The sequence below is a fragment of the Chiloscyllium plagiosum genome, chromosome 26 (assembly GCF_004010195.1).
Source record: "Chiloscyllium plagiosum isolate BGI_BamShark_2017 chromosome 26, ASM401019v2, whole genome shotgun sequence".
NCBI classification, from domain to species: domain Eukaryota; kingdom Metazoa; phylum Chordata; class Chondrichthyes; order Orectolobiformes; family Hemiscylliidae; genus Chiloscyllium; species Chiloscyllium plagiosum.
Window position 1 is genome coordinate 8,052,177 of NC_057735.1, and position 27,593 is coordinate 8,079,769.

Consider the following 27,593-nt stretch of genomic DNA (forward strand, 5'->3'; position numbering starts at 1 on the left):
GCGCTCCAGAGGCAGGCGGCGATAGCGGCACCGCGGCGTTTGGTCGACGGGGGGGGTTCGATTATAGCCGCGGATTGCCGGTCCCAGACCCGCTCTTGGTACTGGTTTTACCGTTATTACATCGCTAAGTCAGTGAGGGATGAGCGTAGGTGGCGCAAAGTCGGGTTTTGAATGACTTTAGATCGAGCGGATCGAAGGAGCGGGTAGGCCGCGAGGGGGTCGGAGAGAAGCCTCGAACTCGATTGAGAGGGTTCCCGGGCGCAGTAGCCGGCTGAGACAAAGAGGCCGGTGTACTGCAGGAAGTACGGGTGAGATTCGACCAGTGGATCTCTAACCTTGTGTTTTTTTCCCCTCCCCAGCATCTCCAAGTTTAATTGATTTTATAATGTTTGCATCCGAGCACCTTTTTTGATTTTTTTTTGTGTGGGTGGGAGATTTTGAATGAACCTTTTTTGATTTTTAGTTCTCTGGCATATGTCAGTAATCAGCCTGGGGTGGACTTCCTGAAGGTCTACCTTCACTCGGATTTGACGTGGCAACACCATTGCCCTTCTTGGGTATTAATCCTAACTCCATTTGCTATCTCCCATTTTATGTTTGTAAAGCCTAAGTGCTGCTGGCTGTCTTTTTTCGTGTGTGTGTTGCTCATGGCATTTAAAGTTTTAAACCCTCAGCTGATCTTTTTGTTGGGCTCTTCTTTCTTGATAACCAGTGTGAGGTACCCATGCCTTTGGACTTTGCCACTGGGGTAACCTAACTTCCCTTGTAAAGGTACTGACATTGTTGGCTAAATATGAGTTTGTGAAATCCAATCTGCCCTTTTCTGAGGGGTGAGATAGATCGATCAGGCTGAAGGAAGTTGGCCTGGTGTTCCTGGTTCTAAAAAAAACATGGTTATGCTCAGCTTCAGTGTGTGCTGAACTTTTTAAAAACATTTTTGGCTATTTGCCCTTCAACTTGGGTTGACTTGATATTTTTCCTTTTTTGTCCCATGCTTAAGTTGGTTCCTCTTGAAATTTTTTTTTGCAATCCTGCCTTGTAAATTGCATGGTAGGTGATATGCGATGAGTGCATCATAATTTACCTGTTGGGTAAATGTAAATGGAATATGATTTAAAAGTCATGGATAGGACAGTAATGATTATGGGTGGTTCGTTGGCTAAATTAAGTAGAGTTGCTTGCTATGCCATAAAATCTGTGTCATTTTTGTATATTGTAGCATTGTTTTGTTTTAAGACCTCTTCTGATTGTTAACTTAATTTCCTTCTGTGAAGAGCAGTCCTTAAACAAAGCATTCTTTTGATGTAAGTTCCCATTGATTTCTTTTTTAATGAAAACTCAGTTTTTGACTGAGCAAACGTATGGCTTTCCTTTAGGTTGTCACTATAGAATGACCTGGATGAGATGACATGGTTTTACAAGTGCAGAGAATATGTAATTGGCACTGGGGGAAGGCATCTTTCTCATTGCGTTTTACTAAGTTTGTGCTCTTCCCCAGGCTATGTTTAAATTTTGCATGATTGTCTGCAGAAAGCAGGGCAACACTAGCCTCTATTTGTGATTAAATGTCCTTTTCTATGTTGTCCCACTATTAATACACCTTTGTCTGTGGGGACTCTGCAAACCATAAAACAGGTGCATTTTAACAAAAGCTTAAGCATGTGTTTGTACAGGCTTAAACCACTTTTTTGGTATCTTACTTAAGTAAAGCGCAATGAGTAACAGATGAATGCAGATACCAGTATGTAGAGCAGCATTATGTCTCTTATGCATAACATTCCCCATGTGGGCATTCTGCTCAAATTGGTGTATTTTTGTTCTCTATGCTCCTGCCCAGCTCTTGAGCTGGTAGTCGAGCTAGGTGAAGCTCTGATGGAGCTATACATCTGGGAACCCTACCACAAGCATGGTCTATTTTCAGAACATCAAGTAATTAACCCGATTGTTGCATCTTTTGTAAATATCTTGTATTCAGATGGAGACCAAGCCCACTGACTTCAACATTTGCAGTTATCCCCAGAATTCAAAAACCCCACCCCACCCCCTTCTCCAGGTAATGCATTGTGCAACCACTCCTGAGATGTATCAGTATAGTGAAGTGCTGTGAAAATGCAACGCTTCATTTTGTTGTTTTTGTGTCAGTGTTAAGAGACCTGTCATTTTTGTACCCTGGTGGTTGTTGAGTGATCAGCATTCAAATCCCATTTTAAATTAATCAGTTCCTGAGTGAAAATGTAACTTTGTTTTGCATTTGGAAGTTTTTAAATTTCCATTTGTTCTCTTCAATGGGTATAACTGCAGAATTTTTATTTCCCCATGTATTCTTATTTGACACAACCTAACTGAATCCTTCTCTTTTAGATTCAGTTCATCTGAATTTGAATCCCAGTATGGACGAGGTGCTCCTTCTGAATGCAGTGTTAGCTACTACTAATTTTTAGTTGTAATTTTGTTGTTTGAAAGCTAACTGGTTGCAGATAACTCTAGGCATTCACATTGAAAGTATTGAACCATTCTGATTTTAAAGCTGCAGTATCTCCTTTTGCACATAATGTGTTTCTCTGTCTAGTGATATGTTGATCATGAGCTATGGTCACTTGGAAGAATATTTCATCCTGTTATCAAGTGGATGAGTTGTGCTTCAAGTACTCAGTTTCCTGCCAAAATGGTGCTTTGCACAGAAATCTGTAGTGCCTTCACTTGATGAAAAAGCTGCAGTGACTTCTCACACAAGTCTGACTTCTGCATGCTGTTGGCTATGGTGGGTGTTATGAAAAGTCCTCTCTGGGTACACTCCTGTAAAATCTAATTTCTCCAAAATATTCTTCCTGCAGGTACTGAATCCTGGCAGGATATTTGCAGTGTCTATTTTGATTCACTTGCATCATTTGGCACTGCTTGAGCTTACCAATCTTTGATCACATTCTGAGGAGTTGTTCAGACAGGAGCAGAGAATAACCCCACTGCAGGGTGTGTTAAGTCTTTTTGCAAATGGGGATACTCCAGTGAAAATGTGTTTTTGTTGACAGAGGTCTGAGTATCAAAGCATGCAGGGAATGCTGCTTACAAGTTTGGGGAGGTTGTTTGTGCTTTTCTTCAATAGGTGCAGCTGTCCTGGAGAAGCAGAATTGGACCCCGTGTGTTTTTTAAATTAATTAAATTAGCCATTTTCACCACAAAACAAATCCATAATCCAAGGCCAACCAAGGCTGCGGAATCTCGTGGAAGATTATAGAAAAAAAATAGGATGTTTCCCATCCGCTGTAAATGTAGCCGATGCCTGGCTGCATGGTTATGAACTTTTATCGGAGGAGTTGATTTTTTAATCCCTGGCTTCCTGCAGTTCAACAGAGAAGAAGATGGACTCATGCTAACACCTTCAAGTAGAGTATTTCTCAGGCACTTTGTGCATGCAGATCCCAAATATTTCTGTGCAGTGTGTGAAGATGGAGGTGATGCTGATCCATTTATAACTGATGGATTGAGTGTTGGTTGGCCTGCAGGATCACGTTGACTGGATATCTGAAGAAAACCAACCATATTGCTGACTATTCAAAGGTACATGTACTGTTACTTTCCAATAACTTACCTCTGCTACTGTAGTATTAGTTTGCAGTAAGTGTGTACTGGCTTTAGTATTCATGCAAGCATGGATTAAAAGACACCCTCCTTGTATTAACCGTTTTATTATTAGTTTTCACATTATCTGGCCCAAGAGCTGATGTACATAAAGCCAATGCAGTATTGATTTGGTCGGGGATTGAGACCAATTCACTTGGTCCTTGAAGCTAATATATTCATTACTTTTGAGGCATTTCACCATTGCATTTGAAATGCTGCCTGTAAAATATCTGTAGACTACATATTGACTGTGTCCTTTGATATTAAGGCATGGTTAGTACAATTTTCTTTACTTTGCCTTCCTAATTTATTCAGCAAAACATCATAGATTAGTAGCATATTGCTAATATGAAGTCCTTCATTGTAAACCACCACTTGAGTTGAAGTTATTTTGTGTACAGTCGGTTCTGCTATAATGTGGTAGTTCTGTTCTCATGCAATCCCGTGTTCTAGGAAAGTTGCATCGTAGCAGCACGATTGAAATTAATGGGACTGGAATTGCTTTGTAACCAATACATGCTTTAAAAGTTCGTTCTTTAGAAACAGTGTCCCTAGTTCATCAATTGCGTTACAGTGAATTAGAATGAAATAGATGAAAACTGCCATGTTGGTTGTCTCTAATGGGTGAAGCCTTTTGTATTTCATAGAAGTTAATGAAATTTAAACTTTATATTGTAACTACAGCATGTTACCCTCTTGTGTAAATCACTCACTTTGCAATCGTGTTTTTCTTTTGGTTTAGATAAAAGGTGAAGAACGTTCCAGAAGATTAGCATCTTATCGTCGCGCCGAACAGATTATCTTGCATTGCAACTGAACAGATAGGAGTGTGGACAAAGTAACATTGAAATCTTTGGTTTGTTTGGAAGGAGCTGTTATAATCCAGCCATGACTCATCAAGGAGATGATTGCTACTTTTACTTCTATTCTACATGTGCCAAGGTTAGAATGCTGCATTTGATTGAGTTATTGCAAAGTTGGTAGGCAGTTCTAAATGAAGTCGACCAGAACATAGCTAAAATAATTGTCCTTTAGTGAGGTTAACTCTTCTAGTATTTTTTAATATCATTCTCAACTAGCAACCTTCTAATTGACTAGTAGGATAAATAGTCAAACTAGTAAATAGTTAGTGTATACCACTAGATAAAGTAAGCACTGAACTTACACTCTCAGCAAACTTGCACACTTATCAACTAAGCATTGGATGCCAATAATGTAGAATATTTTTAACAAATTCTAAAATGTCTGGAAATTAGCTTTCCCAAAATGCAATTTTGTTTAAATAGGCATTTAACAAAAATATATTTTACTTATTTTTGTTAATACACACAACAATAATCTTTTGAGAATATCGTTCCTCTCAGCACTTGAGTGCTATTAAGAAACTACTGATGGTAACCTATCCTTGTGGTGTATCTCTAATTCAGTGGCGGGGGATATATTAACTAAGGTTGTGTTTGTTAATGAGATGAAGAGCAGGCTCTCTCATGTATATTATGTTTGCTTGACAGGGCGACAACTGTCTTTTTCGGCACTGTGAAGCAGCCCTTGGCAGTGAGACCATTTGTACCTTATGGCAGGAAGGGCGTTGTTTTCGCCAGGTCTGCAAATTTCGTCACATGGAGATTGATGTAGGTTGTCAATCAAGCTTCTCTATAAGTACATGTAGCTTCCAGGTTTCGAGTATGTATAGAAAGATGCTTCAGATCATATTTTCCAAATGTGCACCCAATGTTTGCAATCTTTTGTGTTCACTTAATATTTATGGTGTTTGTAGTTTTCTCGCTTCTCTGAAGCTGCGCCCTTGAGTTGTGCTGTTTAGACTATTAGGTAAAAACAAGGACTGCAAATATTGGAAACCAGAGTCTAGATTAGAATGGTGCTGGAAAAGCACAGCAGGTCAGGCAGCATCCGAGGAGCAGGAAAATCGACGTTTTGGGCAAAAGCGCTTCATTCTGACTATTGTCAGATTGTGATTTGTAATGAGATGAATATGTGTGATATTGCTACTAAATTGTCATGTGCCATCTTGTTTAATTTTCCTTTTAGAAACGGCGGAGTGAGATTCCATGCTACTGGGAGAAGCAGCCCACAGGGTGTACGAAGTTGAACTGTGCTTTCCGCCACAGCATGCCTCGCTTCGTTGAAGGAGTCTTCTTCCCTGCTACGAAAGGTCTGAGCAGTCTATACATTGCTGGCGTATACCTTGAGATTAGTAGTCTGGCCTTTTTTCTGGCAGTCACATTCTTTATAAATGTTTCTTCATTATTACCCAATTCTGCTACATTACACGTGGTAATACGAAACTCTTGAGTTATGCAAACTAGGAAGCGCTTCCATTTTGTTCAGTGGTATGGATGATGCCTGAGGGGGGAGCGAAGTTGATATCTGGAATAATTTGTGCCACATTTTTGGTTTCCTTTCAAATTTGATCTAATGAGCTGTCATTATACAGCTTCCATATTATTTAACAGCTCGTCTGACATCCTTATCTGGTCTGGCCTGCATGTGATCCACACCCATAGGAATATGGTTGCCTTACAACTGCTGTCTGAGCATTGAGGAATGGGCGATAAATGCTGTCATTACCAGCAATGGCCATATCCTGTGAATGTTTTTTTAAGAAAGGAATTTTACCTTTTTTTTTCTTTACAATTGTATTTCTGTGAATCTGTTCACTCAATAGCAGCAATTATAAAGCTGTTTTAGTTTTGGGGAGTTCAGAACAATGGGTGGCAACAAACCAATTGTGATAGAACTAAAATTTTTCATTTTGGTATTCAAAATCTTGCATCATATGAATTCTGAGCAGAAATGGCTGTTTGGCCCTTTAAGTCTGCTCTGCTGTTCTGTAAGATCAAGGCTCATATCCTCCTCTACCAAAATATCCTTTTGATTCTGTTGCCCTCATCACTGCTGCCTCACAGCGCCAGAGACCCAGGTTCAATTCCCGCCTCAGGCGACTGACTGTGTGGAGTTTGCACGTTCTCCCCGTGTCTGCGTGGGTTTCCTCTGGGTGCTCCGGTTTCCTCCCACAGTCCAAAAAATGTGCAGGTTAGGTGAATTGGCCATGCTAAATTGCCCATAGTGTTAGGTGCAGAGGTAAATGTAGGGAAAATGGGTCTGGGTGGGTTGCGCTTCGGCGGGTCTGTGTGGACTTGTTGGGCCGAAAGGCCTGTTCCCACTCTGTAAGTAATCTAATCTAATTATTAAAGAGTATTCAATGATCCCATCTCTCCTGAGGCACAGAGTTCCAAAGACTCAGCATTCTGAAAGAAAAAATCAACACTTATGTCCTGGAAGAGCAAGCCCAAATTTCAAAAGTGTCTACTAGCTATAAGAGTAAATATCCTTTCAACACCCACTTTGTCAGGACCATTCAGAAGCTTATAAATTTCAAATAAATCATCCCTCTGTTTTCTCAACTCTATTGAAATCAAGCCCAAATCATCGTCTGTCTTCATAGTTTGGAGGGATATGGGCTGGGTGCTGGCAGGTGGGACTAGATGGGGTTGGGATATCTGGTCGGCATTGTCGGGTTGGACCGAAGGGTCTGTTTCCATGCTGTACATCTCTATTCCAGTTATGAATGTAGTGAACCTCCTTTTAACCACTTCATTGCATTTACATCCTTCCTTTTAAATAAGATCAAAGCTATTCAAGATGTGGTCTTGAAAAGCAAAGCATAAAAGCTTTGCTTTTTTCTTGTTCAATTCTACTCCAAAGGAGAGCATTCCTTTAGCCACCTCTATCACTTGTTGTACCTGCTTACTAACTTGGTATGTTTTGTGCCCTAGAACACCTAGATCCCTCTGCACCTTAGGGTTCTATAGTTATTTACAGTTAAATAATACACTTATTCTTCCTGCCAAAATGAACTACTTCACATTTGATCCCATTATACCTGATCTGCCATTTTTTTTTTGCCATTCGCCTAGATCAACAGGTTTCAAAACCTACTTTCGCACCTGCCTTTGTATCAATTGCAAATTTAGCCACTATACATTTACTTAGCTTATCTGAATTATTGACGTAAATAGTAAAAGTTGAGATCCCGTACAAGACTCTTACTTGTTGCAACTTGCCATTCTAGAAAAAGACACTTCTTTTGGTTGTCTGGCTGAAAACAGTATGCAATCTTGTATTGCTGCTGGTATGTTATCCCTTTACTCCTGTTTTGTGCAATAGCCTTTTGATGTGGAATCTTTTTAACTATCTTCTGTAACTTTGTATTGTATACCAGCAGGATCCCTTCCTGCACAGCTAACCTTCCTTCCTATTTATCCTTTTTTTAACATTGTTTGTTTACAAGTCATTTCATGTTTTTAGCAATGTTAATATTATCTTCCCCCTTAAAATTCTGTATAATGTGTATATTTTGCTGTATGTTTGCTGCTGTGATTCTCCAAAATGCATCATTGCCAGTTATCGACTGACTGCAGATTTTTCCAACAGGTGAATTTCTTGTGATTTTAGTGTTTAATATTTAATCTCAATTCTAGTGCTCACAGTGATTTCTTCACTCCTGTTCTTAGGTGTCCAAACCAAGCAGGAGGTGTCTGAGGCAGCTGATGAGCCCATATTACCACAGTTACCTGTAAACCAGCTGCAACAGCCCAAGATTCCAATTCAATCTAATCCATCCCCTCAAGTTCGGGGAGTAATGAAACTAGAGGCATCAGAAAATGTTCCAAGCCCCACTCACCCTCCGGTGGTTATCAACGCTGCAGATGACGATGAAGATGATGACGGTGAGTGAGTTTTATATTCTTGTAATGTGCCTGTTTCTTCCTCCTTTTTGACAGTTTATTCCCTCTCTTTCCCATTTTTGATTTGAAGGTACTGTTTCAGAGTTCCATGTATGTAAACTTTCTTTTGCAGTATTTATAAACTCTACCAGTCTTGTGTCATAGTCCATATTAAGTCAGGAAGTTATCTGGCATGCCTTTAATTAACACTAGAAGTAAAAGTGTCTTCAGGAGTTCAGTTCCTCCCTTCAAGATAATTTGAAGTCTCGCTGGATTTAGGAATTGAGTATCCGAACAGGATCTAATGTTGTTATTTAATTATAAATGAATTCTGTACTTCCATCTCCCTCATTTGTAAGGCTCCCTCATTTCAGCCAGTAAGCCCATTTTTAAAAAAAAGTCTAGCTGGTGTGTTCTCCACCCTCGAACCTTCAGTTTATTCATTTGCTGCTTGTGACTTATCTGGTCAGTTTCAGACTTTCACACATCCAGAGTGTAAAGAGATGTAAAATCTAATTGGGATATTATCAGTTGTCAGCAGAATACTTGCCATCGTTTTCGTTTCCATTTGTTTATTCATAAAGTTTAATTCAGATGTGGGACTCAGATCACCAATTAGGATAATAACTCATCTGCAACCAAAGTCTCTTTAGAATCATTGAGGCAAAAAATTATAAATGAGAGTTTGGGGTTGATTCTTCCTCTCATCTAAAACATAATGTCACTAATGTATAGGACCATTTTTTTTTCTTTTTGTTTATCTTCAAACCAAATTGATTTTGTAGTTACAGAGGAACCTCGATTATCCAGCAAGATCACGAGGTCCTGATACTTGGCTAAACTGTTAACTGGTATTCAATTATCCGGAATTCGATTAACCAAATGAAATACTCCCCGCCCTTGTTTATCGGATAATCGAGATTCCTCTGTACTTCGTTCAGTAGTTTTCTGGAACCTCGATAACTGGCTAGTAGTGTTTAAGTTTCTCCATTGCCTGCATTGAGATCTTCAAATGTTTGAAATGGTTGTGCTTTAAAATTGGTAGTAGTGTGTTAGGCATGAGCTGCTGTGTTTCATGTTGTCAGGTTCTGTCTTTTTTTTTTAGTTTCGCGTTTGTAACTGTATTCACTTTATGTGCAGGTTTCTCAAATGTTACTTTTTTTGCATGTTTAACCAATTTACCACTGTAACAACCCTGTTTTATAGATCACTGTGTTGCTACTTTAATATGATGGTAAAGATGGCCACCATTGGTTAATGGGTCTTTAGTCAGTCAGAGATTTTGTATAGACTCAGTTGGCTGAACAGCTGGTTTATGATAGAGTTGATGCCAGCAGCGTGGGCTTAATTCCTTCACTTGCTGAGGTTAACATGAAAGGTTTGTGAGAAGATTTGTAGCTCGGGTGCTCGTTGTTGTGGTTCTGTTTACCGAGCTGGGAATTGGTGTTGCAGACGTTTCGTCCCCTGTCTAGGTGACATCCTCAGTGCTTGGGAGCCTCCTGTGAAGCGCTTCTGTGATCTTTCCTTCCTCTGTGATCAAACCACTACAAATGCCAGAGGAAAGATCACAGAAGCGCTTCACAGGAAGCTCCCAAGCACTGAGGATGTCACCTAGACAGGGGACGAAACGTCTGCAACACAAATTCCCAGCTCGGCGAACAGTTAACATGAAAGATTCTACTTCTCGGCCTCTCCCCTTGCCTGAGGCATGGTGACCCTCTGGTTAAAGCACTGCCAGTCATTTAATGAGAGAGTAGTCCTATGATCTGGTAGGACTATGACAACTTTACCTTGTATAGTTACAAGTGTATTGGATGACCATTGCCTTTATTTGAGAACTGCCACAGTTACCTGTAAACCAGTTGCAACAGCCTGAGATTCCAATTGGGTCTAATCCATGCCCTCAAGTTCAGGGGATAATGAAACTAGGGTCATCAGAAAACGTTTTAAGCTCTACTACCCCTCCTGTGGTTACCAATGCTCTAGTATGGTGGCTTGTAAAGAGACAAACATATATTTCATTTTACTTTTTTTTTAAAGGAAAGGCTGGGGTACTTTAGGGTTAGTCACTAATATTTCCATTCTCATTGCAGATCAATTTTCTGAAGGAGAGGAAAATAAAAACACTCAGCCTCCTACTGCAGAAGAACAGAACGGCATCCGCATTACTTCTGCCAAGAGACAGGCTGTCCCTGTTAAGAAAGGTAATCCAGAACTAACTAGAAATGTGGGCCTGCTGGAATTAGTATTTGAGGTTACAGTCCTAGTATCTATTTACAAGCTTGTTACTACAGTTCAAGTGGATGTCATGTGGATGAAATTAAAGGGAGACAGATGCTTCCAGAAGGGAATGAGAAAATATCTATTGTTCCGGTGTTGCTCTCTACAGTCTGTCCTGACCAAACTAGTTTTTTTTCCAATGGATGCTGATTCACTTTGTTGAGCTAGTAAAGATCTTGTTTTCTATCACTAGATTGCACTTTGGATTTTGGTATAAAAACCTTGGAGCAGATTAGACAGAAGAAATTCATGAAGGAGAAAGTGAAGAAAATGGGTAAGTTTTAGATTAGATTAGATTAGATTAGATTACATTACAGTGTGGAAACAGGCCCTTCGGCCCAACAAGTCCACACCGCCCCGCCGAAGCGAAACCCACCCATACCCCTACATTTACCCCTTACCTAACACTACGGGCAATTTAGCATGGCCAATTCACCTGACCTGCACATCTTTTGGAACTGTGGGAGGAAACCGGAGCACCCGGAGGAAACCCACGCAGACACGGGGAGAACGTGCAAACTCCACACAGTCAGTCGCCTGAGGCGGGAACTGAACCCGGGTCTCTGGCGCTGTGAGGCAGCAGTGCTAACCACTGTGCCACCGTGCCGCCCACATGCTTGCTGTCTGATTTATTTGATGAGCCATGGTCATATTATACAGCAGGGCAGGCTCGAAGGGCTGAATGGTCTACTTCTGCTCCTAGTTTCTTGGATTCTATGTTGTGTATGTGTTCTGGGAAGGTTTGGTGATGGTAGTATTTATTGTTTTGAAGGGTGGTCTGTGTGGAGAACGTAAACTTTGTTCTATTTTCTTATCATAGATGAGCTTCCAACAGATCTGGCAACACAGACTCAAAAGGTGGAGCCGAATCGTGAAAACCTAGTCATTGAAAAGGAAAATGTCAGAACAGTTTTCCGAAAAGTAACTGTATCTCCAAAGAAATGTGAGTGTTTTAAGTCAAGGCAGGGTAGTATTTCGTGACAATTCATAGAACTTAGAAAATGGAAGAGACGTTAGGCTGTAACAGTACTTCATTGATTACATTAATATTTGTCATTGTCTAATTGCTTTGAACAATGGGCATTCCTAGTTGAGTCTTTATAAACAACAACTTTATAAACAACGTTTAATTATTTAATCTTAGAGTTTGTTTGTTTAGAGCTGATATTTAAAATAATATCCAACTTGTGATTACCATTTTAATCAATAGTGTATTAAAGAGATTGGAAGTGTGGTCACAATGAAGGTTTGAGTACAGTTATTCTTGGGAGTATTTTTTAAAAGTCAGAAGGCAGTGGATTCAAAGAAAGCTTTTAACAGGGACTTGGTTAAACGCATGAAGACAGTTGCGGGGCTATGAGCCAAATAAATTATTTCTGTGTTAAAATGTACACTTAAAGTTCTTCACCAAACCTTTGGGAGTTGGCAGAGTACTTTTGTCACTCAGTCAGTGAAGGACCTGCAAGTCCTAAAGACTAAAGATACTCCAGAAACTAGTTTGACAATTGGTGATTTCTCTGGTAAGGGGATTAAGAATGAAATTGCACCGTGTCATTCCGAGCATGTGCTCTGTCAAAATTTGCTGAGTCTTGTTCTACACTAAATTATGCAGCCATATACATGTTTGTATACAGTGCTTTGGACCCCTGTTCCCGTATGTATTATATAATGGTCATATAATGAGGAACTAAACAAATAGTGAGATGATATGAATTAAAGATAATTTTCCTTGTTAAGGAAAGTGCTGGAAAAACAGTCAACATTTGTGGGTCCAATAATCCTTCATCAGAATACAGTCTAAAGAAGGGTTGCTGGACCTGAAGAGTTGGCTCTGTTTTCTCTCCACAGATGCTGCCAGCCCAGCTGAGTTTCTCCAGCAACTTCTGTTGTTTCAGATTTCCAGCATCTTTGTCAGGAAGGTGTCAGATGTAAAGTGCAAAACCTGGCATAATTTGTTCTTTGATAGAATACCTAAAATCGGGTTGGATTGCTCACCATTTGCCAAAGAGGATATCTATTTTCATTTTATTTTCTCCTCCAGTAGCCATTAACGAAGGTGAATTGCCTTTTAAACGCAGTCTTGCCGAAAGACTTGGCAAAAAGAAAGTGATGCCAAAGGAAACCCCTGAAGAGTTGCCAGTCAAAGGTATCTTTTGCTCCATGCTCCAGTTGCTAACATTAGCTATGTGGTTGAACATTTCAAAAGATCTCCCTTTCTCTGAAAAAGGGACTCATGTTTTATACAGCACTTTTCACAACCAAATATTTGTGGAATATTGTCACTGTTGTGACTTAGGAGATGTGACAGACAACTTATGTGCAGCAAGTTTACACACACCAATATAATTTGACCTCTGGATGTTCATCACAATTGCTATGTAACAGTGTTAATTACTTGTGTTCTTGACATTTTTAATTCTTATGTTTTAGAGACATTGAGTTGACTTGGTCTACTGAGATGTTGTAACTCCAAATCAATTTTGACCAAGATTAATTTTTTACACTCCCTCCCTCTAAATCTATAAGCTTTTCTCCAACCATCCTATGTATCTGGAGATTGCAAATGAAAACATTAATCTAGTTGTTATATCCCATGCTATTTGTAGTGAAGCAAAAGAGTCTTTTCTTGACTATCGTTTTACTAATTACATACTTTGTAAAAATGGCATTTTAAATAAGGTTTCCATTTTAATTTTTGAAGCTGAGATTGAAACAACTTTAAAGCGCAACCTCTCTGAGAGACTTGGCAAAAGGAAGATACTGGCTGAGGATGGCTCTGAAGAAGTGGCACAGAAAGGTATAGAAAACACTGGTGCAAATTAGAATTTGCTCAGCTGCGGTGTGACACTGAAGCTATTTTGATGAATAGGAATATGGAATACCTTTGGTAATCCACAGTTCAAGGTGGCATGTCTAGCAACAGAAGAAAGTCTTCTCTCCGATCTGTGACAAGCTCAGTAATCGAACTGTGGGGTTTCAGGAGTCAGCAAACCTTGATGCTTGCTAATTTTTCTGAGTCAGTCAGAAGCAGTTCTTCAGACTACCAAAAATGATGACTAGTATATCTCGCTTTGGAAGGCTTGCATTTATTAGACAATTTGTGCACTAAATATGCCATGCTGACTCCTGATCGAAGTTGGCAAATCCCATTCGAGCATTTGTGGAACGCATCAACCTAAAGTGGAAAAGGTGACCCAAAGTGCATTAGTGTATGAAGGGAAGACACCTGTAGGAACCAATTCAAAGACTGTTGTTATGTTTGAACGGGACTGCCAAGTAGCAGGTTTATTTTTTGCCTTCCATTCACTCTCACCCGTGTCAGCATAGTGGCAGTGCTGTAGAAAATCAGTTAGTGCCATATATACACTTTTTACTTTGTCCCATTTCTGTTTTATTTTGCACATCGGCCCCCAACCTTCTGCATAAAGTTCAGAATTCAGGTTATCTTTAATTCTCAGCTTTGCCCTATTCACTGAAAGGTACATAAGGGTGGCTTAGTGATTTGACCTAGAATTTATTTTCCATTTTCTGTAATAAACATCCGTAGCCTTGACTATATTTGCCTACTCAGTGCTCTATTGCTGCATAGTCATCACAAAATTCAGTGTTATATCTTCTAAATATTGAGATGAATGATTCCCAGTGCTCTACAGTCACTCAGAGATCTGTGTTTCTTTCTTTGTTTCAGTTCAAAATCCCAGGTCCATAAGAGAGAGGCTTGGTCTGCCTGCAGATATTACCACAGCAGAAAATGGTAAGTGGAAAGATTGAAAAGCTACTTCTTGTAGTCTGGAATGACAAGTGTTTATTTCCCCTGACCTGAATCTATCTTCAGCAATTGGGCACTTTTATATTTCCAACACTTGTTTCTTATCCCTAGATGACAGGCTGTGTTGTAGTCTTGGGTTCCTCAACTGCTCCTCGCTTATTAATCTGTATGTATTTAGCAGACAGCTTTTTTTTTATTTTCACACCTTACCCTGTGGCTTCAGTTGTGAAATGTGAATTTTGTATTCAGAAACATCGCTTGCAATCCAATACTTCAGTGGATCATGCTTGCACCGTGACCCATTCCAAAAGCGATTGTGCCAACCACAGAGCTTTATATCTATCCCTCAGGTTCTTCTCCATTTCACTGAAACAATTTAGCTGGGTCATTTCAAGTCTGGTCAAACCTCTGCATTTTTCAGTTAGTCTGTTCAAACCAGTGAACACAAATAAGAGCTGGCACACTTGCTTCTGTCCCTCAAAGGACCAATATACTGTACTCTTATTTTTCTTTCTGTATCTATATCAAGAAACAATGAATGTTTAAGACTTGCATTGGGAGGATGGCCAAAATATTATCAAATGACCTTGTTATTTACTTGTTGAGCGTCTCTTCATCCCAATCCATAACCTTGTTTTGTTGGCCGGGTGCAGTGACTTGTTATACTCTGCTCATCCCAGAAACATTTCTTTTTCTTTGCCATGCAGCATTACAGATCTTGGGTAGCAAATGATATACATATGACAATTATAGAAACATACAGGACTTTGGCATGATATTGCACTTCTATTGACTACTTGTTCTTGTCTGTTGTCCGCAAATCAGCTTTCAATTTGCATTCTACCAAGTAACAAAATTCATTTCACTTTACAGAAAAACCTGTTACTAAAACGGAAGGCTCTGGAGAAATAAGAGTGAAAACCTTGGATGAGATTCGCAAGGAAAAGGCTGCAAAGAGGGACCTTGTTGATGGCAATGGAGACTTTATAGTTGGTGTTGCAGGTCTTAATAAATCTACCCAGGCCTCTAGTTTCCTGGAGGAAGCATCTCAAATTATTAGGACAGTACGAGTAAAAACGGCTTCGGAGTCTCTACTGAAGAAGCAGGGGCAGCTTCCAGAGGAAACTGGAAAGAACAATCTATCCAAAAAGCACCCTGAAGCCACTCCAAGAAAGGAACAAAATCCTGGACTTGGAAAAGGAAAGGGTGAGTGGTGTCCCTTTTTGTGGCCTGTTATTTTAAAAAGAACACAACATAATAGTTTAGCTTGACAGCTGTCTATGTATTCATTAGCACAAGTTGTTTTTTTTCCCTTGTTACCCCAGATGAAATGAGAGCTCTACCAAGCAGCCTGTGTCTACTGCATATCAAAATTATTGGAAGGCCAAAACAATTGCCTTTTGATCCCTATCACAAACTCCGTTTCTTACACACCTATCACATTCCTCTCCTAAGCAACTGTTTGCAGCCAAGCCACACTGTTCATGTTGCCCGCCAAGATTAACTTTAAATCACAAATATGCATTGAATTTGTCCTTTTTCACATCCCTTAATAGCCTTGCCCCTCCCTTTTTCACTGTCATTTCCTCTAGCTGTCCAGACCTCTAAGCTGTTAATATTCTTTAAATACTCACCTTTTGGCCTCCAGTTTTAATGCTGCTTGTTTGGCTGTCCCTTTGGCTATCAAAGTCCCTGGGATTCCTTCTGTAATCGCCTCCTGTAAGGCATTTCTCAAAATCTATCTCTTTGACCAAGCTTTTGATCAACTGCCCTATTATCGCATTGTGTGGCTCAGTAATAAATTATCTGTTTGATAATGCTGCTGCAAAACTCCTTTTGAATGAACAACGCTGTATAAATAGATGTTGGATGTTTTCTGGTGGAATAAATTGGCTTATAAATATAATTGTAGAACTTTGTCAAACATATCATACCTGCATATGTGTATGGTTATAGAGATGTACAGCATGGAAACAGACCCTTCGGTCCAACCCATCCACGCCGACCAGATATCCAAACCCAATCAAGTTCCACCTGCCAGCACCCGGCCCATATCCCTCCAAACCCTTCCTATTCATATACCCATCCAAATGCCTTTTAAATATTGCAATTGTACCAGCCTCCACCACTTCCTCTGGCAGCTCATTCCATATACATACCACCCTTGGCGTGAAAAAGTTGCCCCTTGGGTCTCTTTCATATCTTTCCCCTCTCACCCTAAATCTATGCATTCTAGTTCTGGACTCCCCGACCCCATGGAAACGACTTTGTCTATTTATCCTATCCATGCTCCTTATAATTTTGTAAACCTTTGTAAGGTCACCCCTCAGCCTCTGATGTTCCAGGGAAAACAGCACAGAGCTTAGAAAGAAAAACAAGACTTGCATTTACCTAGTGCTTTTTATGACCATAAGATCTCAAAGCACTTTATGAAGTGTAGGCATTGTTCTAATGTAGGGAATGCTAGCCAGTCAAATGCAAAGCAAATTCCCACATCACCAATAGGTATTGTACTTCAGGTATGTTCAAATGTTCTTTGGATGTTTTTATTTTCTTGTTTGCTTTTTTTAAAAAAAAATGTTTCTTTTAATTTGCAGTACCGCTTCACCTGAAAGCTTTTACTTAGGACTTGTTACTTCATTGAAAGTTCCTTGTTCACTCCTTTTTTTAATCTATGTGGTGTCCTGCAGGAAAAGGTCAGAAGGTAGCCCCTGATGAAGCTGTAACTAAGCCAAAGCCGCTGGAACAAATAAGAGTTAAAACTCTTGAAGAGATACGACGTGAGAAGGCACTGCGAAGACATGGGAACCAAGAGAGTCTCGCAACATCTCAGGAGAGTGAGAAGCCAAGGAATGAGACTCCACCTACCCGCAAGAGACTGCTGCGAATCACCAAACCTATAGGTGTGCTGTGATTTAATGAGGCTAGATCAAGGTGGAGATGTAATACTGTTAATCATCGGTGTTGTTACAACATGGGTTAAACCCCTCTGGTAATTTAAACCAGTCACACAGGAAAGATTCACCCCGTGCTGTCCTCTGTTAAAATTTCTAGAGGCAAAAAGCCATCCCAGAGGTCACTAAAGTAAAAATTAACAATTTTTATTCTTTAAGTCCAACAGAGACTATTAAAACCAACAACTATTTACAACTCCTTTCTCTTAAACCTATCTTTTACCTCCCATCTACAATACTATCCGATTTTTAAAAATCCCGAATAAGATATTTTTAAAAATTCAACTTTCAAAACCAGTCACCTGTCAAATCTTCTCTTTGTATCTTCCTCAGATTTTCCTCTGTCTTTTCAATGTTCTGCTGTGCAAACTTCTTACAGACAGGTACCTTTCAGAGAATTGTTCTGGCAGTCTGTGCTTGTTGGTGGCTTGGCAGTTCTCCCTCGAGCTGTTCAAAATGTCCGGTTTTATACCACAAAACATCAGATTGTTTCATTGATTTTAATATTATCAAAATACTAATTTGAAATTTGATTGGATTCTGGTATCTTGGGGCATAACTTAAATTGGCTGGCTGAATTTGAATTTGATTTTTGTGTTCCATAGCAACACAGCTGTACTACTGGTTTTGACTAAGTGTTACATTGTTACCTTGTTCCAGACTCTCTGTGCTTTGTCCTTGCTAGCTTTTCAACTCTCTTAAAGGTACAGTACCTCTACACCTTCATAAGAGTGTGGCAGTGAAAGATGGCCTTGGTTCACAAGACCATGGTGTGGAAAGTTTTTGGATGGAAAAAGGGGAATTGAGTCACTATTGGGAGTGAGCTGCAGACCTCCTGACAGTAGCCACAATGAGGGACAAAGTATATATAAAATATTGAGTGCTTGTGGTAAAGGAACAGTAATAATCATGGGTGACTTCAATCTGTATAAAACCTGGAAAGATCGCATTAGAAGTAAGAGTATGGATGAGGAGTTCAAAGGATTCTATTAAGCTAGTTTCTTAGAGCAGCATGTTCTGCAACAGGCTGTATTAGACTTAGCATTGTGTAATGTGACAGGATCAATGAATGACTCAAAGTTAATTCATATTATTTTAAAGAGTCAGAACATTGAGTACAGGAGTTGGGAGGTCGTGTTGCAGCTGTACAGAACATTGTATAGGCTACTTTTGAAATATTGTTTGCATTTCCTGTCAGGGATGTTGTGAAACATGAAAGGATTCAGAAAGGATTGCCAGGGATGTTGCCAGGGTTAGAGAATTTGAGCTATAGGGAGAGGCTGAATAGGCTGGGGCTGTTTTCCCTGGAGCATCGGAGGCTGAGGGGTGACCTTATAGAAGTTTATAAAGTCATGAGGGGCATGGATAGGATAAATAGACAAGGTCTTTTCCCTGGGGTGGGGAGTCCAGAACTGGAGGGCATAGGTTTTGTGTGTGTGTGTGTATCTGGGTATGGACCAAGTTCTGGTACACGGGACTGGAGTAGATGTGGATATCTGGTTGGCGTGGATGAGTTGCACCAAAGGGTCTGTCTCTGCGCTGTACCTCTATGACTTTAATAGCTGTATATCAGGAAGTGGAAGAGTGAGAGAGAGACTTAGCAAAATTGTAAACACAGGGTAAGTGGTACTGATGGACTTCTGGGCTGAAAAGCCCCCATGTCCGGGTAGACTTCATCCTAAAGGCTTATGAGGGAGTGGGTACGTTAATGATTTTCCAAAATTCCTGAGTTCAGGAAAGTTTCCATCAGACTAGAAAGTAAAATGTATCCCCTCTAACCAAGAAGGGAGGGAGGCATAAAAGAAAATATAGGCCAGTTAATTTGACACCTGTCTTTTTAATTAAACTGTTATTTTCTATCTATCTATGTGAAGTACATAATTTAGAACATTGTGCAATCTTTTGTGCAGAGGCTGTCCAGCCAGAAAAGGCTGATGTTGAACCGATGGATGTACAATCAGTGGATGCTGCTACCGCCCAAGGAGACACAAGGGAACTTAATAAGGTCAGTACAGTATATGAGGACATTAAGGATCCTATAGACTTTAAAGATCGTTTGTCATCTCAGCAATTGAAGTGAAAACTGTGGCGTTTTTCTGTTTGGCACTGTTTTGATTTTGCAATAGCCTGTTAATACGCTCAAAAACTCTTTGCATACAAGATAGTCTGCACTTGTCCTTTTAGACTGGACATAAATCCTGGAAAAAATATTGTAAGCAAAATCTAAAGCAATCTGCAAATTAATATTTTGTGTGTTTGTTTATGAGAGAGAGAAAGAGCCTTAGCACAGATTGAGGAGTAACCTTGAACGTAGTTGACATGAATTTCAACGCTTTTTCAGTGTTTGATAAGAAAAATAGAGACTGTATATTACTTGGGAAATAAGAATCTTTAAGTGTGGTAGTAGAGCAAAGGGAACAAGAAGTACCAATGGACAAACTCTCTGGTTTATTTCCAGAGGAATAAAATTGAAAAGCTAGGGAGTTAAACTATATCGAGCCTTGGTTTGATCACACTGAAGATTACTGAGCACTTCTGGTTGCCACATTATAAGACAGGATGTAGAGTGACTGGAGAGGGTGGTGAGAGGATTTATCAAGGTGCATACTGCAGGATTGATAGCCTGGATCTTTTTATTTTGAGGGGTACAAAAATGCAGGCTGACAAACTGATAGGTTTTGATAGTGAATAGAGACAAGGCTTCCTCACGAGGAAGAATATAAATAATGACATTTTTAAGATAGTTATCAACAAATCTAATAGTGAATTCAGAAGCAACTTCCTTACCCAAACTTTTTGGTATTTCAGGGATTAGATGAAGTGAATAACATAGGAGGAAGCTGAGTTTGAGAGAGAGGGAGAGTGTGAATAAGTATGTAGGGCTTAGGAGTATGAAGCAGTCATTTGGACCTTCACGTCTATCCTTAGCATTCAGTAAGTTCATAGTTGATGTGGCTGTTGTCTCAGCTCCACTTCCCTCTCAGCCCCCCCACCCCCCACTTCCTTCTCTTTTCTTTCTCCTTTCTCTCCCCGCCCCTTCAACTTCCTCCTTCGTCAAAAATCTATCTAACTCAGCCAAGACTCTGGATCAGGGTCCCTCTTCAGAGGGTCAGTGCAAACCCGACGGGCCAAATTACCCCTTTTCACTTGATAGGGATTCTGAGCACTCGTCCACTGCCGCATTCTGGAGAAGAGATTTTGGCATTCTTAATTTCCGTTATTGAGAAAAAACTTCTCCTTGCATTTGTTTTTAAACCACTTTCACCATGTCCTCCAGTTTTCATCTTCGTAGCGGTAGATTTTAAATGAGGGAAACATCGAAAAAGGCTCAAATAGCGCATAAATTAATGTTGCGTGGATACTTTGAACAGCTTGTCTGATTCAGTCTGATATATTGCATGTAATTCTGTCAAATTTGTTGCAGTCTGCAAATGGAAAAGAAAGCCTAAGGTTGCAGAAGGTGCAAGTTAAAAGTTTTGAGGAAATACTGAAGGAAAAACGCCTTCGGCAGCTGCAGGAAATTGAGAAACCGCCAAATCAAACTTTGCCAGGAGAAGAAGCAGCCACAAATAAAATGGGCTGTGACATCCAGGCTGGTGACCAGAATAGTCAGTCTGCCGCTTCAGAACCGAGAACAAACAATCAACTTGGAACTGAACAACCAGTTGTTATGACAGATGGGAAGCTGACTACTGCCAGACCTGAAGTGGCAGAACCACCACGTGCTCTGAAAGGTATTAGTCTCTTGAATTTGTACTTTCGTTTACATCTGATTATTGTTTGTTTGCTGCTGCATTTTTTGACCTGTATCTCCAATGCTTTTCCAGTTAGTGAGGAAGAATACTGATTGTTATCATATTAATAAATATTCAATTTTGATTGCTTAAATTTTAGCATGCTGTAAAATGTTATGTTTTCCTTTTCTCCCTTACCTCCATAAGATCATAGTAGATCAATACTAATTGCAATACCATGCACAAGTAATTACATGTTTCTGTGTCATAGCATTGATGGAGGTTCAACACAAAGTTGAGTCGGAGCATTGGCCTGTGTTTCACTTCTGGAGTGTTTCTTCCACTCAGTTGCACTGTCTCTAGGTTATGTTGCTCAGACCTGACAGCCCTTTCCTCTGGCTGATATTTATGGGCATTTGAACTATGGTTAATTCTGATGCATATGTTTCTTTGTGAGACAAAGGCATGTTCTTAATCAGTGAGCTTCTGAGTCTGCCCCGAGTTTGAAAAGTCTGTCCTAACTCTAGACTATTAGTGTATCTATGCCATTTATTGTCTGCTCAGTTGCTAATGGGTAACTGATGAGTAGATAAAGACTTTCCATGATGTTTTTGCATAGTAGCCAACAACATAAACCAACAGTAAAGCTTTTGAACTGTCTCATTGAAGTTACGCCTATCTGTGAGCTAGCTATCCATTACTCTAACTTTGTGCTGCGTTTCTGTATTAAGAAATTTAGTTTTTCCATCTCTTAAGAATGTAATCTTTTCACTTCACCAAGATCTCTGCTTTGCTATGTTGCTTCCCCCTTTTTTTTTTTAACTAAATTTGCTTGTTTTCCCTTGAATCCTGCATCTTTAGTTTTTCTTCTCTCTGTCTCCTCTGTCTGTCTGTCTGTCTCTCTCTCTCTGTGTTTCTTCTCACGCGCTCTCGCTCTCGCTCTTGGTTACCTGAAAATCTGGGGGATCTGGTAATCAGTATCTGGAGTAAGCTAACCAGAAACACAAAAGTTCAGAAATCTCTCTCTTTTGTTTTGGAGAGGGCGTGGTTTATACAGAGTAACCTCGATTATCCAAAGGACACGGGCGGAGAGTATTTCATTCGTTTAATCAAAATCCAGATAATCGAGGTACCTCAGTACTTAAATGTCACTTATACCGATGAGCTTTTCCAGCAGGTTTTCAATTCGCAAAGAGCGCCAGCACAGACTGTGTTTGATACAAGTTATCACAGACTTTCTGCACTCCAGTTATCATCTTTAACCTACAAACTGACTCATGTGATCCCAGAAAGTGTTGCAGACTTGGCATCTCCATCCCAGCAACATGTTCTTTCCAAATGCAAACATTGTTGCTTTATGTCTTCTGCTTTATGGTGTTATTTCCAAAATAATATGTTTAGCTATTCATGTTAGAAACTTGATATTTTGGATAATATGTTTCATAACACTAGATAGAAGCTTGGACTCAGGAGGCTAACCTCGCTTCTTGCTGTGCTGGGAGCTGGAGATTGGATTTTTAAATATATTTTTAAGGACTGTTAAAAAGAATATAGGGTTGTAGAATGTTACATTTTGTTTCTAATGTCTAATTTTTGTTGGGTTACAGTAATGTATTTTCTGACAAATGACTCTAATCTTTTGCCTTTTTTTTTTAGTGAAACCCAAATTAAATGTGAAACCATCATTTGTGAAGAATTCCTGTCCTGTGAGACCTAACCCAAAACGCAAATCGCCTGACAGCCATCCTTCCAGTATTATGGCAGTTAAACCACTGAATACTGGAGCTACTGATCTGACAAGGCAGCCTCCAGCAGGCTCTACTATTGCAGTAAGAATCTCACCTGCTAATATCCCTAATAAATGATTCAACCTACATTTCAGATCATTTTTATGATCTGTGGGTGGGCTAAGGAATGATTCTAATTAACTGAACAATTGGAAAACCTTTTCTTTCCTATTTAAAACAAACACAAAGACAAACCTCTCTACAGCTCTTAAAGTCAAGAGAATCTTTTCTGGATTTGAGATGTTTTGTTTTAGGTGCAAAATAGTAACATCTGGTTAACTGCTCTGCCTTATGTTGTGGCAAATGGAGGCCTTGCAGGAACTTTACTGGTATATTTTCTAAATACACCAATTGTACTTAGTCCCCTTGAATGTAATTTTGAATTCCAGGATACTCTACATCTGATACACCTGTAGAGATCCTTCATAAAAAAAAAGTTGGTCGTTTTTCCTTTTGTATGATCTGTATGTTGTGTTCGTTAATTTCTTGTACAGTAACTTGCCATCAGCTTTCTTTGACACAGAAGCATAACAAGCATCTTCTGAAGAGAATATTCAAGACATACTTCTGTAATTTTTAAAGTTTTCTGTCTTCAGCCCACAGCATTGCCAGAACAGGCAGAAGAGGTAACCTCCCTGACTTCACAGGTGCCAGAAAAGTCCAAAGAAAGGTGAGATGTCAGTTTCTTCATCTTGCCCTCAGTGTTTAAAAGAAGCAATTTGCCTAAGACCAAAAAAAAAGGCAGTCTTCTGAATGCGGGCCATTACAGGGTCATTGCCAGGTTGTGTAATCCTGTGGATCGGAACAGGAAGTAACAACAGGATTTAGGTTTAATGAGTGGTCAAACCTGGCATGTTGAGTTCAGCACGTGGAGAAAAGAACATCTATTTTGAATACAATAAAGACAAATCTGAACACTGTCGTAATAACAAGAAACTAGAAACGGGGGAGGCTGGGAAATGTATGTCAAGCCACAGAACTCAAAACTAGCATACAGAGAAAGCTTATCTGTAAGGTCTGAAATAAAAAGGAAGCAGTACCTCCCTCATACAGAGCCTTGGTCAAACTCTGCCACAGTTCTCATTACGGAGTCTGAAAAAGGATATCGTGGCCCTGGAGGAGATGTGGCACGGATTCATCAGAATGTTATCATAGTTAGTTTGCTTCTTAATGCTTACCATCAAAATCGGACAGGAGTAATGGGTATCTGAGGAAGTGGAAACATGTTGTACTGCGTAATTGATCGAATTCTGCATGGGTGTGGAGGTGGCACAATTAACCACACTCCTGCAGTAGTTGTCTGGCACCAAATGATTATTGCAGGTTAACGTTAATAGTTCTAGTTTTGAAAAAATTGAAGAGCGAGGAAAATGGTGAACTTGAAGTGATTGCCAAAAACAAATTCTCTGGAAAGCTGACTTTGTTCCTTTTTATTTCCAGGAACATTGATCTTGCTGGACAGGGCAAGTCGACAAGCATCTCACAGTCAGAGATAAAAAGTTTTTCACCTCCCCAAGTGCCTGCTAAAGCTCGGAGGTTGAGCTCTACTGCATCTAAGTCTGCCACAAGTGAGGATGATTTTGAAGAGCTGATGAAAGAATTCTCAGATGATAAACTTGAAGCAGAAATTGATCTGGACCCTGGAAAGGATGAGGATGATTTGTTACTTGAACTATCGGAGATGATTGACAGTTAAAAAACTTAAACTTTGTTTGGACCCACTCAAACAGATTCAACTCTGCCTCTGGAATAAACAAGACATTAACAGTGGAACTACATTTTGTATGCCAAGGGGCTGTGTAATTTATAAAGCTGTAAACAAAGTTATGACTACATACCGTGTACAGATAGAAACCAGATCTGTTTTATGCACATGCTGGTTTTATGACCAATTTAATTCATTGATTCATTACGAACTTATGACCCCCCCCCCCCCAAAAAAAAAATGCATCCAGACTTACACCGTTTGAAGAAAACCCAGTGATGAAGCTTATTAGCAGCTGGCAATATTTTTCAGTCAGCATTGCTTGAAAGAGCCTTGCCCGTATCTTGACAGTTCAGCACTAATAGTTGTGTGTGTTCTTTCTTTTGTAATGATAACCCCCCCGTGGGCTTGGTACCTTGGCCTTTCCTAACCTCACCTGACTTCAGAAATGAGGACACTTAAGGCTAATTCACTGGGTATTTCATTTATATGTGGAGCTATACCTAATCTAAAGCAAAGTGAAAGTATTTGGAGCAGCCTGGTTTATATTTTTTTTAAATAAAAACTTTTAGATTGTACACATGGACTTATAATTGAATCCTGATGGTGTATGCTTCAGAAAAATGATTACAAATTTAGCATTTAATCACATTAAATCACATTATGAGAGAAATTAGGATTTCAGGACTTCTAAGCATATTTTAAAATGGGATAAGCTTAAGTCTGTGTCCAGAATATTGTTATAACCTGTCTTGTCTGCAGTTCTTGAATGTTACTGGGACTATTATGAAGTTATATTAACAGTTTGAGAAACATGTTTTTAGTTCCCAGAGGGTTCTGGTTTATATTTGGGTGGTTAATTTGTCACTTTTGCAAAAAAAAATGGTGTTTATCTCTTAATGTATTTTTTTTCCCTCTGCCAACAGTTTGCAACCCATTGTTAATCTATCATTATTGTCGCAAATTCGCTTGTACCACACCATATGCTTTGGTCAAGTTGGAGGAGGCTCTGATCTGAATGTATGGGTATCTGCAGAGAATACTTGGTATTTGCAGACCATTCTGATCTCTGTCCACGGACATATATAGCTACTTGCCTTTGTATAATTTGTCGTGTTCACATTATGACTATAGTATAACAGCAAGTCTAAGAAAGTGTGGTTACTCTGAAGTTTTCTTAAAGTAATAGCCAGCGAACAGAAGATGTTGAGATGATACTGGTATTAACTTGAGGTATAATCTTCTGAATACAATCAGTGTTTTGGTTTGGGAAGGTGGCATAGTCTCTAACAAAAAAATCAAATACATTTGCTGCCACTTCAGTTGCTAGGCTGAGCATTGAAGAGGATTAGACTCATTGGGGTGTTCTATTTGGTGTGTAAAGTTGGAAGATTCAGCATCTGTAACTTGAACACATTTGAAGACATGACCAGAGATTTCTCAAGGATGGAGTAAAGCTAACAGTAAATAATCCAATGGTGTCCAAGAAGCTAAACCACTATATTTTGTTTTCCTGAAAACAGCCAAAGTCTAGCCAATGTTGAAAGATAAATACCCTAAACACTCCTTAATATGCAGCCTTCATGTGCAAAAGTTAGTATTGTTTATCTGTGAAGCCTGCTATATGCCAATTGTTGATATTGTACTGGGGTTACAGCTAAGCTTTTGATTTTCTGCTCGCTATGTGTTGGGCTGAAAGAACTGAAGAAAATCTGCTCCAACAGGATGCTTATAAACATCGAAAAGCTTTGCAAGGAGCAGAGTCAATTAGATCGTTGGTAAAGGCCTGTTGTTGTTGAAGCATACCCATCTTGTGTGGATCTTTGTTGACAGAGATGGAGGAAGACAAATTGGTTCACTCCAAGTCTGATAAATTTGTAGTGCCTTAATTTAAACTATTTGCTTTCTGCACTGCAAAGTAGTTTGATTTCTGCCACTCCTTGCCCAACCAAACCTCCAATCTACCACCAATCAAAGCAGTAAATTATAAATATGCATCCAAAACACTGCAACTCTGATTTCTGTGCTCCAGAAATAATTCTGAAACTCTTTGAAAAGCAGCAGGAACTGCACTGTAGAAATCAGCGCTGGTAAGAAAAAAAACAGAATGAAAGTGCTGGAGCTGCAGTATTAAAATCCAGGAACTGGTTGTTTAGTGTCAAAGTAGACTTTTTAGCTGCTGAAACTACGAGAAATAAATAAATTGGTTGTGATCATGGAGGTCACTACTTGTGTTTTTTTTCATTTGCCAGTTTACTTGTATCTTTAAATTGATGGACTCCACTCCCGCCCAACTGGCTGATGAGAAAACAAATGTTTTTAAAACAATTGTAAACCCTACACATTGCATTTTACTCTGAACTGTATGCTTATACAAATGCAACTTCATGTTCCAGAGGACTTGCTATCCTGTAAAAATACTAGAGGTGCTTCTTCAAAGCAGCCTGTCAATATTCTGCAGAGGCAATGCTAGCTTTCTTTATGAAACATTGTAAAATCTTTTTGTTCAATTATGGTCTGCATTTAGGTTGACTAATAGAATTTGTGTGTTTTAGGATTTAAAGCAGATGGTCTTGTTTTTCTAATATTTCTGTATTTGTGCCCTTTGACTTGTGTACTTTTCTTTTTATTGTTCAGACATACATCCATGCTACTGGGTGATTTTATTTATGATTGTGCACACACTGAATATATGACCTTTTCTTTGTAATAAAAGGACTATATTGTTCAAATTTTGCTATGGATATAATTTTGCATCCTTGGAAAAGGCTAGGAAAATGTCACCTGACTATCAGCACAAATTAGAACTGGTCATTGCTTTTGTTAACTGACCACAGGAGAAAGATCAAGATTTGAGTTTGTGTCTCATTGCTGGCCTCTTTTTTTTTCCCTCCTTTTTCTTCATTTATATTTGTCTGAATATAGGCCATTTTGCCTTTAGTGCCTGCTCTGTTAAATGGGGGTTGAACTACTTTAGCTTTGTGTTCCCCTCCTA

General features: G+C 39.5%; 1 protein-coding gene across 7 annotated transcripts; it reads left to right on the forward strand.

Moving 5' to 3' along the window:
* On the forward strand, positions 1 to 27,330 carry zc3h11a (zinc finger CCCH-type containing 11A). Of its 7 annotated transcripts, none has more exons than XM_043716418.1 (19): positions 9 to 98; positions 3,344 to 3,558; positions 4,364 to 4,563; positions 5,133 to 5,252; positions 5,671 to 5,794; positions 8,157 to 8,372; positions 10,463 to 10,573; positions 10,843 to 10,923; positions 11,470 to 11,592; positions 12,691 to 12,795; positions 13,351 to 13,446; positions 14,338 to 14,403; positions 15,292 to 15,624; positions 17,109 to 17,321; positions 19,283 to 19,377; positions 20,797 to 21,106; positions 22,763 to 22,935; positions 23,490 to 23,563; positions 24,334 to 27,330. In XM_043716418.1, exons 3-19 carry the CDS (start codon positions 4,510 to 4,512, stop codon positions 24,587 to 24,589), a joined length of 2,550 nt encoding a protein of 849 aa, XP_043572353.1. In that variant the 5' UTR covers positions 9 to 98; positions 3,344 to 3,558; positions 4,364 to 4,509; the 3' UTR covers positions 24,590 to 27,330. The 7 variants fall into 7 exon arrangements, with proteins under 7 accessions (XP_043572355.1, XP_043572351.1, XP_043572357.1 ...); XM_043716417.1 differs by having other exon boundaries at positions 16 to 98; positions 3,104 to 3,558; XM_043716419.1 differs by having other exon boundaries at positions 24 to 98; positions 3,504 to 3,558.
* The last annotated feature ends 263 nt before the right edge of the window (positions 27,331 to 27,593 follow it).